This window comes from Thamnophis sirtalis, unplaced genomic scaffold, assembly GCF_051295495.1.
Source record: "Thamnophis sirtalis isolate CommonGarterSnake01/CBP01778 unplaced genomic scaffold, rThaSir2_p1.2 scaffold_3, whole genome shotgun sequence".
Lineage (NCBI taxonomy): Eukaryota > Metazoa > Chordata > Lepidosauria > Squamata > Natricidae > Thamnophis > Thamnophis sirtalis.
The window spans coordinates 31,045,900-31,059,529 of record NW_028261383.1 but is presented as its reverse complement, the minus strand read 5'-3'; the positions used below and the strand labels follow the sequence as shown (position 1 = coordinate 31,059,529).

At 42.3% G+C, this 13,630-nt stretch overlaps 1 protein-coding gene across 2 annotated transcripts in view; it reads left to right on the top strand.

Moving 5' to 3' along the window:
- CCHCR1 (coiled-coil alpha-helical rod protein 1) overlaps nucleotides 1-8,242 on the top strand; it is a 28,239-nt gene extending 19,997 nt beyond the window's left edge. For both annotated transcript variants that reach the window (XM_087708510.1, XM_014073265.2), the window contains exons 12-18: nucleotides 1,749-1,821; nucleotides 3,422-3,552; nucleotides 3,879-4,088; nucleotides 6,533-6,634; nucleotides 7,074-7,225; nucleotides 7,302-7,407; nucleotides 8,053-8,242. In XM_087708510.1, coding sequence (XP_087564636.1) covers nucleotides 1,749-1,821; nucleotides 3,422-3,552; nucleotides 3,879-4,088; nucleotides 6,533-6,634; nucleotides 7,074-7,225; nucleotides 7,302-7,407; nucleotides 8,053-8,153 — 875 coding nt within the window. In that variant the 3' untranslated portion in view covers nucleotides 8,154-8,242. The remainder of the gene's footprint in view (nucleotides 1-1,748; nucleotides 1,822-3,421; nucleotides 3,553-3,878; nucleotides 4,089-6,532; nucleotides 6,635-7,073; nucleotides 7,226-7,301; nucleotides 7,408-8,052) is intronic.
- Nucleotides 8,243-13,630: the final 5,388 nt, after the last annotated feature.

Below are 13,630 nucleotides of genomic sequence, written 5' to 3'. Positions count from 1 at the left end.
GTTTGTGGAAGCCATGATATGAAACTCATATTAAACAGATGGTGAACTTGTGGTATGCCAGAAATCTTTCCCTTCTCTAAAACCATTACAGCTGCTTGCCTACCACTTCTTATCCTAATACCAGACTTGCCTTTGGTGAGATGGGAGGATGGATGGATGGATAACTTGAAACAAAACTTGATTACTGTGATCAACTTATAGTGCTTATTTTGGGGGGCTTGTTTTTTTGGAGGTTGTTTGTTTGTTTGTTTGTGTTTTTTTTTTTTTTTTTTTTTGCAGTAGTTAGATGGCCTAGACAAGGGGCCCCCAACCTCTGGCCAGGAGCTGTTTGTAAGTGTTGTGAAGCTGGCAGCAGAGTCGGACAGTGAGGAAGTTGGGGAGGAACATGGGCCAGTCCTGGGGGTTGAGGAAAATTTAGACAAGGGCTCTGTGTTGGAAGTAGAAAGGCAGTTAGACAGCAGTGAGGCAGAAGAACAGCTGGAGCCTGTTGCCAGAGTGCGCATGTGCAGAGCTGCCAGAAGACAAGAACAACTAAGAAAGCAGGGTCGACTTGGGAGTAAAGCCACACTTGGAGGTGATTGGCCCCTCCCATAGGAAACAAAAGAGGAGCGAATGGGGAGGGGGCTTTTGCGGGAAACAATTCGTTACCGAACTTCCGTTTTGCATGTTTGGCCATTTTTCTGCCCTTCGGAGGCTTCAGGGAAGCCTCCAGAAGGAGAAAAACAGCCCAATGGGCAACCCGGAAGTTAGTTCCTGAACTTGCAGTTTGTGCATTGGGCCATTTTTTGCCCTCCAGAGGCTTCAGGGAAGCCTCCTGAAGCCTCCAGAGGGAGAAAAATGGCCCAACAGACAACCCAGAAATCGGAAAATGGGCTGTTTCCGGCCTCTGAAGGGCCTCTGGGTGGCAGGGGAGGCCGTTTTCGCCCTCCCCAGGCTCCTAGAAAGCTTCTGGAGCCTGGGGAGGGTAAAAACTGGACCTAGTCTGAAGTTGGAAAATGGGCCGTTTCTGGTCTCCAGGGGGGAGGGGGGCTTTTTTCACCCTTCCCAGGCTTCAAGAAAGCCGTGTGCACATGCGTGGGCATCAGGGGAGGGTATTAAATTATGGAGGGGATGTGAGTCTGCACAATAGCCTTTTGGCACCTGAGGTGAAAAAGATTCACCATCACTGCCATATGCTAAATAAATAAATGTTGCCCGCTTATCTGGGGTATTTCTTTTGTGGAGGATTAGCAATAGCAATAGCAATAGCAGTAGACTTATATACCGCTTCATAGGCCTATCAGGCCTCTCTAAGCGGTTTACAGAGAGTCAGCATATTGCCCCCAACAATCTGGGTCCTCATTTTACCCACCTCGGAAGGATGGAAGGCTGAGTCAACCCTGAGCCGGTGAGATTTGAACCGCTGACCTGCTGATCTAGCAGTAGCCTGCAGTGCTGCATTTAACCACTGCGCCACCTTGGCTCTATTGGGCTTATTGTCATTGAAGTGATCACACACTGTTGTTCCTTTTCATCTTCAAGTAAAAATAAGTCTTTCAGACTTTTGTGTATTCAGGAGTCGGGGATAATTTTGTTTCATTAATATAGTTCTGTACGAGATGGCTTCCTGAACTCTGGTATTTCTGCATTCATTCAAATAGCCTTTATATTTCATACGATACGCTCCTTCCCACGCTGCAATTATACACTTACATACATCTCGGTTTAGGAGTTTATTTTTTCAGTTCCGTTTCTATTTTGTGTTCTAGGGCTGGTATGTCGGAAAATAGCACTGGCAAAACTACAGCAAGAAGAAAAACACGTTGCAGGGACAAACCAAGAGTAAGTTCAAATTCAAGCTTCCATAAATAACTAAAAGGCAGGTTAGTTAAGCTCTTGATAATTCTGTATGTTTATTTGAAAGCCCAGTGCCAATTAATTTCTCCACTTATTTATATATTACAGATTATTCTGACTGGGGTATTATGTATGGATCTTGAGGCTGATAAATTACTCCCTATGATTATTCAGCACATATATGGCTAAAATGCTTTGAGTTCCAATCAAGTGCTATACTTTTCTGCAGATAGCCCAACTTTGTGTTAAACTGCCTATGGGCCCCAGCACCCATTTGTGCCCTCATACAGTTCTAGAATGGGGTGACATTTTGTAACTTTTAAAACAGTGATGGGCAACCTTTTTGGCGTGGTGTGTAAAAAATCGGCAAAAAATCGAGCATAACTCGCATTGTGTGTCACTTCGACAAAAACATAATTTTGCGCAATTTATAGTTGCTGCTAATGGCGCTCACAGTTCCCGTTGGCACTCCGCTGTTCCCTGCTGTGGTGCGGTCGTAACCGACAGTCCCAGGAGTAGACTCTCTGTGCTGGCCTGACTGGAGAGAGGCGCGCACTGTTCCCGCGCTCCTCTCCTGCGGGTCCTCCCTCACCACGCTGATGACGTGTGTGCGCACGGCGCGCACGCCTTACCAGCAGCCCCTGCGCTCAGAAAGGGGCGGCGGCGATACAGTAAGTGAGTGTGGGCGGGGGAGATCACACGTCCCGCCCCCCCGTTCCTCCAGCACAGATTCTTTCATCCTCGGCGGCCGTGCAGGAGCCGAGGATGAATCGCATGAAATCCTGTGCGTGTCACCCCAAATGGCTACGCGTGTCAGCACTGACACGCGTGTCATAGGTTCGCCATCACTGTTTTAAAATTTCCCCATACCTTCCCTCTCGTATGCAAAAAAGTGGCTAAAAGCCCCCATCTGTTGAGTTTTCATCCAGATCCATTTACAGATTAAGACACAAACATGGCGAAATCTCAAAACCCCATCTGTGATCCATATATGGTGAATTATATCACAGAGAGAAAAGCTGGAACGAATGCCTCAGATATTTTGAGTGCAGGTAGCCCTCCAGTTACAACCACAATGGAGCTCAACATTTCTGTTGCTAAGTGAGACATTTGTTAAGTGAGCTTCGCCCCATATTACGACACTTCTTGCCACAGTTGTTAAGTGAATCATTGTTAAAGTTAGTCACACGGTTGTGAAGTGAATCTGTCTTGCCCGTTGTTTTTCCTTGTCAGAAGGCCTTAAAAGGGGATCACGTAGCCCCAGGACACTGCAACCGTGATAAGTATGAGTCAGTTGACAAGCCTCTGAATTTTGATCATGTGACCATGGGAATCCTGTAACAGTCGTGAGGAAAACAGTCAAAAGTGACTTTTTTACAGTGGGGTTGTAACTCCGAACAGTCACTAAATGAACTGTTGTAAGTCGAGGATTACCTGTATTTGGAGGTAGAACTAGAAATCAGAACTTCTAAGCATCAGTGCAGTTAAGTCACAATATATACTTTGTTAGCGGACAAGATGAAAAGAGAAAGCCACAGCTATGATTCAGAAGCAGTTATGGCTTCTGCTTGCCCTTTCTTTCCAGGATTCAGCCATCGTATGAAGATCTACAAGCTGAGTTACACATGTTGCATGAAGAACGAGACCGACTCTCTGCAGAGCTTAAACATGGGGCTCAACTGATAGAGAAGAAGGTGGCTGAAGCAAGAGAGAGAGGTAATTTCGCTACTGTCATATTTCAGACAGTTGGTGCAGGCTGGCAGGATATTCCACACAGACCAAAATTTTAGAAAATGGCCAAGTTTTAGCCTCACCTTCGCCCAGAGATACAGGAAATCCTTCACGTGGAAGAAAATTAATCTGTGTCCACAGCTAGAATCTGAAATAATGTGGGAAGGAGGCCTTTTTCGTTCACTGATGCTTCCCTGTTTTTAAGGCTGAATTGAGCAGCTTTTTTCCAAGTTCTGGGGAAGGGATCTATAGAAATATTGGTCTGATGTCTCCTCAATTTAACCATTTATTTTCTCTCTTCTCCCAAACAGTGGAGACTGATCTGAGCAAAATGAGGGGAACATTGCAGAGCCTGGAAGAGACACTAGAGGCAAAGACAGCGGTAGAACGGGAACTGAGGCAACAGTTGGAGGCTACAGAAAAGCAACTGGAAACAACCAACCGTGAGCTCCAGAGGAATGCCGGAGCTGCAGATAGTTTGCGACAGGAGGTGGGACAATTAAGAGGAGAGTATGAGAGAGGTACGTTAAGTTCTTCAGAGGTGGGAAGAATTTATTTCTGGAGATAAATAAAATAAGCTTTTTCATTAGAAGGTTCATTTTTTCTCTATTATGATGAGTAGAAATAATTAGAAATTCCTGTGGTGGCAGAAATCCTATTGTAACACCAAAAACACATAGAAAGCTACAGCTCTGTGTTAAGATTTGCCTTATATCTCAGGTATATTATCTGTAAACTGAATTTTCTGTGATGTATCAGAGACTTAGTCCTTTCTAAAATATTGGATCAGCCCATTCTTTCCTGAGTGTGAACAATAATTGTGGGTGTTTTTTGTTTTTTTTAGCTTAATGAGAAAAGCTGGGTTGAAGATGCACTTGAGATAGGAAGGTTTTTTTTAAAAAAAGGTTCCCATCTATTTAATATCCCCCTTAATGAACACTTAGGGTTTTTTCCCTGCTATTATTCCTTCTGAGACGGTAAAGTAAATTTTTCAGGCCGACAGAATGTGATCAGATTGTAGAACTTCCAAAGTCATTTCATTCCAATTTCCCAGTAATACAGTAATATTCTCAAATATTATCATCAATGATATAACAATAAAATGGCTATCGATATATTCACATAATGGGTGCCTTAACAGTTGAATACTAGATGGGCCACTCATTACTGGAATCCTCATGGGGTATATACAAAATCTCCCAAATCTTCCTATTTAAAATCTAAAAATTATTTAATCGAGTTTGGAGGCTTATGATCTACGAATGATGGATAGGGGTGGGTATAATTAATGAACCTGATGAGCAATTATGCATAATGAAAAGGGCTCTGTTTCAATTCGGTTGTTGCATTTTAGCATGGAGAGTTGGTGGCAATGGTCAAATGAGAAAGGAGCATTAACCAATAGCAGAAATCACATGGAATCCAGGATATTAAGCTTAGAAAAACGACAGTAAAGAAAAAGGAGGCTTAGCAATCCCAGACTGGGAACTGTATTACCAGGCAGCAGCATTAACATGGGCCAAGGAATGGATAGAGTTAAAAAATAAGAAAATCTTGATATTAGAAGGACATGATCTTCAGGTAGGACGGCATGTATTCATTTGGGGTGAAAAAAACATCACAAAAACATTTTCAAAGGCATCTAATCAGGAATGTGTTGCCACAGATTTGGCAAAAAATAAAGAAAACCCATTATACTAAAATATCAAATTGGCTATCCACAATAGAAGCATCGAAACACCCAAATTTTATAGATATAGATAAACTACTAAGATATAAAGATTTAATAAAAGATCAGGGGAATTTAAAAACCATACAAGAATTTAAAAACCAGGGAGTAAACATTGATTGGCTCACATATATACAACTCCAGTCCAGATGTAACAGCGATATATGAATTTCAATTGGAGCAACTTGAATAAAATACTACAAAGCACAGAGAACTGATTAGGAAAATATACAAATTCTTGCTGAAATATAAAATGGAGGACGAAGTCGTCAAAGATACAATGATAAGGTGAGCAAAAAGCTTTGGGTATAAAATAGAGTTGGAAAAATGGGGAAAACTTTGGGAAATAAATTTGAAACTGACCATGTTGGCGGCATACAAGGAAAACCAGTACAAGATGTTTTATAGATGGCATTTACCTCCTGTGAGGCTCGCAAAGATGTTCCCAAACATATCACCGGTGTGTTGGAAGTGTAAAAAATTATATGGGCTTTAATGCCATACATGGTGGACATGTGAGATGGCGAAAAAATACTGGACCAAAATTAAAAAGTGATTTGAAGAAATAACGGGGGTCATATACACTGGAAGGTTTTTATTAGGTATAACCACAAAAAAGCACAACAGAGAAACACTATATCAAATCCTACATAACTGCAGCCAGAATAACGTATACCCAAAACTGGAGGTGATAAGAATGCATGGAGAAGGACAAATTGACGAAGGAAATACAAGGGAAGGAGGAATCAGAATACTATTTAATTTGGAAAAAAATGGTATAAATGGTTCAATGACAGAAATCAGAAACAGGGAAATGTAAAATAACAATGTAGTATAGAACATTAGGATATAGTGATAAGACAGGAGATAGTAAAGTTATGTTAAGATATAATGATAATCTAATGTACAGACTAAATGATAGTAAAGACAATATTGTGATATAAACAGCTAAGTATAAATAAGTACGGAATTGTACATAAAAATGAGTAATGACCAAGGGGACCACGAATGTAAGAGATAAACATATACGAGGGAAGATACTAATTGTAAAGATACACTGATATGGAACTGCTGTATGACGGAACCTTTAGCTCCTGTGTTGTTTTAAGTGATGTTTGTTTTTGTTGATGTGTTTATGTGTTTAAAATTAAAAATTAAAAAAAAGCTTAGAAAAACAGAAGTTACACACAGTAGAGAGAAGCATTTATTTAAGGTCAATGCCATATTTTTCCTCAGCCCTGCAGGAAAAGGTAACAGAAGTTGAAACGCAACTGCGGAAGGCTCTCTCAGAAATGGAAAAAGCACTTAATACAGCACGGAGAGAACACGCCAAAGCAGGTAAGAGTTGTCACACTGTTGTCAGTGGAAGAAGGCTGAAGATGTTTTATCTGTGGCAGAAATATTTTAAAAAGTCTTTTGTGGTAAAGGGATAACAGAAGATTTTTACACAAGGCCGAGCTACAGTTAAGGTTACAAAATGGACTACTCGGGTCCTTGCTTAAAAAAAAGTATTTATTTATTAAATTTACATGCTACCTGTCTCACTATCAAGTGACTGGACGACAGATTGCAATTCAGGGGGGAAACCCATTCTACCCAGAACTCTTATGCTTAGCCTGGAATGACCTTTATCTGAACTTCCAGAGAGATGCTGCCATTCACAGTAGATGGCTTGCATCGTTAACTTGACCTTAGGGCAGTCAGGTATATGGTGGCAAGAGGCTTGTGTTCCTCACGCTCAGCAACATGAAGTCTTTAAATGTGCTTACATCCTTAGTGGTTGCCCTACGGCAAGCTGAGCGGCAGGCAGCCAGAGACAAAGCAAGGAGTGAGGAACTGGCAACAATTCAGGAGTCTGCAACACAACAGGAAATGGCCCGTCTGGAAGGACGTCTGAAAGAGCTTGAGAGGGACAAAAACGTGTTAATGGTATGTTCAAGCAGTAATGGGGAATTGTTTACCCCATTGCTGGCTTTTCATTAAGATTACTTCCTTCCTCTTACAGGCCACCTTGAGGCAAGAAGGGCTATTAGCCCAGTATCGAAAGAATCGGCAGTCAGCAGTCCCAGCTAAGTCAATTGGAAAGACAGGAACTAGTCCTCTATCTAAAGGTATAGATTTGTCCTCCAGAAATTCTATTTTTTCCCTTTTTAAAAAGATTTTATTGTTTTATCATTAAAAAAAGAAAACGTAAAAGAGTAAAACAAGCAAAATGAAAGAAAACAAAAGCATACATACAATCCTATCAAGAATAACAAAGAAAAAATAGTGTACAAAAAAAGGAAAAAGTGATAAATACATTTAACATGTAGGATCCACCCTGGCTGGTTGCTGAAAGAAAAGAAGCAGCAATATATGAAGAAAAAGCATTACACTAATCTTCAAATTCCTTTGTTAACCATCTGTTATTATATTTAGCGTGTAGAAAGACCAGTTTCCAGTCTCTTATAAAGTTAGTCCAATATCCTAATCAAAGCAGTTACTTTCACCATCTCTGCTAATTCAGTCAACTTCAAAATCCATTCTTCCAACAGTTCTATTTTTTTCCTGTGGTATTGCCAGTTAACATAAGTGTCATATTTTACTTCTCGTAATCCTTTGCAATTCTTATTGATAGCTTATTTGTAAATCGTCAGAATCTTTTCTAAATTTTAGTGTTACTGTTTCTTCTGGCTTAAGGATGTTCAGTCCAGGTTTTTGTTGAATACTTCCTGCCTCTATGACATCATATCCTTAAAAACATTTTCTTTTCACAGAATCCCTATTTGCTGTGTTGGATGACTTACAAACTCTGGGTGCTGCTATCTTGGAGGAGGAAAAGCCTGACAAAAATTCAAGCACCATTATGGACCCTTAAAAATACAGTGGGGAAAATATTGGAGAAGCAAGGATGAGAGAGCAGATATTTGTAATAAAAACAATGTAAATAAATTTATTTTATTATTATGTTGTTTTATTTATTGAAATGTTCGGTTTCTTTTATCAAGTTCTGATTGTCTCATAAAGACCATCATAGATCTCACACATTTTGGATGTGGAAAATAGTTCAGGATCTCTGAAAGTCATACAATTGATATTACACTACACAAGTGGGCCTTTCTATTCCTTGCTATATTGTTCTTAACAGATGAATTAATTACATTCAGTTTTAAAGAACCTGGGGTGATTTCACCAGAGCCACACACACCAGAAGCAATTAATGATTAATTTCTTTAGATATCAAATTATAACATCCATCTCATTGTAATTCTATGGCTTCATATTATGGTGATTTTATTATGGTCTTGTCTTAATATATTATGTCCTATATTGTATTGTCCATATATCTTACATACATGCATACATACACACACACACACACACACACACACATTCTGATGCTTTAAAGTAAATCTGTATATCAGTGATTGTATGAACTCTGTAAATGCTATATAATAAAGAACATTAGATTAAATTTCAACCACTCATACTTTGCTGCACCAAATAAAAAAGGAAAGATGTTATGCTCTTTAAAGGAATTTATCACCTAGAGTCTAGGTCCTAGACCAAAGAGAACCAGCTACCCTCTAGAAAATACAGATAGCTGACACATAGTGCCGTTTCTTTAAGAAAACATCTAGCTTTCTGAGTATTTTTACTGCCAGTTTAAGAATCTCTGCTAATAAATGAAATAAGCTCTCCATGCTTATTTAACTATGCTCACCATTTCTAGACAAAAAAATGAGTCTCAAAGGCACACTGGCTAGTGTTTCCATGTGAGCAAATTTATTCCACATAACAACTCCAAATTGGTTTATTCCTTCCCTGATCTACTCCATACCTCTCTTGATTTGTTTTTTAAGGAATTATTGTTTGGGAAAAGCAGAAAGAATTGGCAGGGAAGGGATTTAACTGAACTATGAAAATGGAGATTCCACATCTGCTAAACATTGGGAATAGGGAATTTCATCCTGCCTACTAGAGGGTTTGGGATACTTTTATCTTTAACTATCTCTTGATTTGACTGAATCTTGATTGGTTTGGTGGAAATGTGTGTTCTGTGCCCCCATTTTGCTTTGAATAATTTTGTGTTAAGCAGACTAAATGCTCAAAAGTTCTTAAACAGAGACCATTCTCATTCTCCATTGTGAGGGGAGGATGGGTTGACCTTATCCTCTTGTTGATTGGACTGAGTCAGATAAGCTCTTGGGATACGCCCCTGGTCCACCAGGCACCGCCCAGTTATCAACTCAGTCTCTCAACAGGACAGTTTGCCATCCTGGATCTCCGATAATTTGGAAGAAATTTAAAGAAAGAAAAAGGATTCATCCGCCTCCCTACAGCAGCAGCCGCATGCGAGCTGGACAGCTCCCTGAGCTGCAAAAAGGACTGCCAAAAGTCCCCTTGGGGGCGGCACACTGCCCAGGCTTCTGAGTGAGACAAGTATCACTCTGCCGGGCAAGCAGGAGACAAAGGGCACAAGCCTTCCAAAGGCAAGCCCTGCTGAGGAGGCTCCGGCAGTGCCGGAGCGCTCCGCCACTCCCCACAGGGTCGAGCGGCGAGCCGCGGCTTTCTTGAGCACCATGGGGTGCAAATTGGGGCACTGGCAAGCGAAGGTGGTGCTGGATTCCTGCCCAGAAGGTGAGCCTTGCCATGGAAACTGCCGGGCGCCAAAATGCTCCGCTGCTCCCCGCAGGGTCGAGCAGCGAACCATGGCTTCCAAAACGCTGCAGAGTGCCCGCGCCATTGTCCACACGTCCCACCTCATTGGAGGGGGTCCATGGGCAGAGCCAAGCCACATGCAGCACAAGAAAGGCAGAAGGAGGAAAAACTGGCAGCAGGGGTGTGTGGCAGCTCCTCAGAGCACAAGCCGCCAGAAGAAAAAAATTAAAAGAGGCGCCCTTTGTGTCCTGGCCCAGGCGCCATCTTGAAGCTGGGAGGAGCCATGTGTTCCAAGATGGCAGGCCTTTTCCACATGGTGTAACTCCCAGGGACACGACCCGGTGAGAGCCACCATTCCCTTAGTGCTGGAATTTCTCCAGGCAGGCCTGGACAGGGGGTTAGCTCCCAACACAATTAGGAGACAAGTCTCGACCATCTCATCTGTGCGGCAGAGCCCAGACACCCATTCACCAACCTTTGGTCAGGCAGTTCCTGAAGGGGGCGTCCAACCTCAAACCACCCACGGTACATAGGCACCCCTCCTGGGACTTGCACAAGGTGTTGGACGCTCTGATGGGGACCCCGTTTGAGCCATTGCGAATAGTGTCACTAAAGTTTTTAACCCTTAAGGTGGTGTTTCTGGTGGCCATCACGTCCACCAGACAGATATCAGAACTGCAGGCCCTGCCCGCTAGGGAGGACTTCTGCATTTTTCACCAGGACAGAGTGGTGTTGCGGTTGGACCCCCTCCTTCATGCCTAAGGTGTGTTCATGCTTTCACAGGTCGCAGGGGCTGATTTTGCCCAATTTTTATCCAGACCCTTCTCGCCCACTAGAGAGGAAGGGGCACACCTTAGATGTAAGGAGGGCTCTGAGGATTTACCTCAGAAGAACCCGGCCGAATAGAAAGTCCGAGGCTGTTTATCTCATTCTAACCGGGGTCTCTGGGCAGGAAGGTGATCTCCACCACCAGGCAGGTGGTAGAGGACCGGCATTGCTATGGCCTACCAGTCTCAGGGCATACAGTCACTGAGCCCCATCACAGCACACTCAACACGAAGTGCGGCCACCACTGTGGCCTGGGCAACGCAGGCGTCATTGACAGAGATATGTAGGGCAGCCACATGGTCTTCCCCCTCACCCTTCGTGAGGAACTACAAGTTGGATACCTTTGCCTCGGCAGAGGCTTCGTTTGGTCGCAGGGTACAGGCGGTCTATAGGGGACACACCCCACCAGACTTAGTTTGGCCATGTTCCCTCAGTATGTTACCCTCCCTAGGGACATGTTAGCTTTGGTACGTCCCATCCTGGATACTCCTCCCCTCACTATGGAGAAAGGGCGTTAGCACTTACCTGATACGCCTCTTCTCATAGTGGGGGAGGAGTATCCAGACCCTCCCTGACATAGTAATGTAACATGTGTTATGATGGATGTTGCACTAGTATGTTGAAGTTGTAACTCAATAAAAAGTTTGAAACCATAACAAAAGTCTGGAGTGGATGGAACAACGAGTCAGATAGAGTTCTTCACTGATAACTGGACAGTGCCTGGTGGACCAGGGACGTATCCCAAGTGCTTATCTGACTCAGTCCAATCAACGAGAGGATAAGGTCAACCCATCCTGGATACTCCTCCCCCACTATGAGAAGAGGCATATCAGGTAAGTACCAATGCCCTTTTTCTCTCCAATTTACAATACCTGCTGTATTTTAAAAGTACCTGACCTGGTGGCCCTATTCCACCTTTTGTACATTACCTTTACAGAGAAATATCTGTTTTCCTCTGTTTTCTAGGAAGAGGGCAGGATGAGGCCCTTCAGAAATGATTGTCAGCCTGGTGTGTTCCTCTGCTGCTTGTTTTTTTCCAATACAGTGTGGGAAAAACAGAAGAGGGTGTTCTTTTGACCATTGACTGATGACCTCATTAAATAACAAAATAACTTGAGTTGGAAGGGATCTTGGAGGCTTTCTAGTCCAACTCCTTGCTCAAGCAGGAGACCCTATACCATTTCAGACATGTGGCTGTCCAGTCTTTTCTTAAAAATCTCCAATGATGGAACACCACAACTTCTAAGAGGAAGTCCTTCCTTTGATTAATAGTTCTAATTGTCTGGAAATTTCTCCTTAGTTCTATGTGGGTTTTCTCCTTGACTACTTTCAATTCATTCCTTCAAAGCAGCCACATCCAGCTCTTCTTTCAGACAAGGAATCTTTCTTGTAGATTTTCACACCATGTCACCTCCTCCTGCCCATCATTCAAGGGTATCCTCGGCTTGCCCATGCAGGTTGTAGTTTCAACTTACGACCCCAATTGAGCCCAACATTTCTGTTGCTAAGTGAGACATTTGTTCAGTGAGCTTTGCCCCATTTTACGACCTTTCTTGCCTCATTGTTAAGTCAATCCCTGCAAGTCGATAAGTTAATAACCCTGTTAAGTGAATCTGGCACTTTGCTTTTTCAGAAAATTGCAAAAGGTGATCATGTGGCCTTGGGAGACAGCAATGGTCATGAATATAAATTAGTTGAAGATTCTCAATCATCCAAGTCATGGTTGCCCCAAAGATGCTTTCTCAAGAGACAACTAGGCTTTCTTGTTTTTCTTTAAAGACTGAAGAAGCTTCTTGCCTCTTGAAAAAGATAGCTGACATTTGCTTTCCCAACTTGGGAGAAAAAGGCAGAGATAAGAGAAGCAAGAGGAGCTACCAATCAGCCCTGTTGTTTCCACCACCTACAAAGATCAACCGCAGAGCATCCCAAAGGTGCTTATTCTGGAGGCAACTAGACTTCTGTTTTTTTTTTTTAAAGACTTCTTCAGCTTCTTGGATGAGAAGTGAAATGTCTTCAAAGAAAAAAGAAGAAAGTCCAGTTGCTTCGAGAATAAGCACCTTTGGGACAACCATGACCTGGATGACTGGGAATCTCTACAGACTTTTAGCCATACAATTTGGGATGAACACCTTCTTAGGAGTATCTCCGTTGAGAGACAGTAAGTAGTGCAGCAGAATGTACAGCTAGAGAGAAATAATGTTACTAGTAGAAACACATGAATAGAGTTTTAGACACTGCTAGTAAAAACAAGTAGTTTTGCTACTGATAATTGCTTCACAAGCAGTCATAGTAGATAGTAGATATTACTCCAAACACAATTCAAAGAACGAACAGTCGCAGTTCACATTCCAGTCATCAAGTCATCAAGCAAAGGACAAGCAGAAAGTGAGTGAGCTCTCTTGACTTCTTCTTATAGTAAAGTTAATTACACCTGATAAGTACATTCATTTAAAGCAACAACCATTTGTTGTAGACACACACACACACACACACACACACACACATATATACCAGTGGTGGGTTTCAAAAATTTTTGGAACCTCTTCTGTAGGTGTGGCCTGCTTTCCAGGTCCACTGGTGGAACCTCTTCTAACCAGTTTGGTAGATTTGATGAACCGGTTCTACCGAATAGGTGCGAACTGGTAGGAACCCACCTCTGATATATACATACATACACACACATATACATACATACATACATACATACATACATACATATTTAGTGTCACAACCCCTGGTAAGCCCCAATTATGGGAGGAAGCTAACAGCTTCCATTATCTGTCAATCGGCTCGTCACAAGAGTCCATCACGACAGAAACCCAATATTTTTACTGTTGCCTTTGTTACACATTTTGTGTTATATTT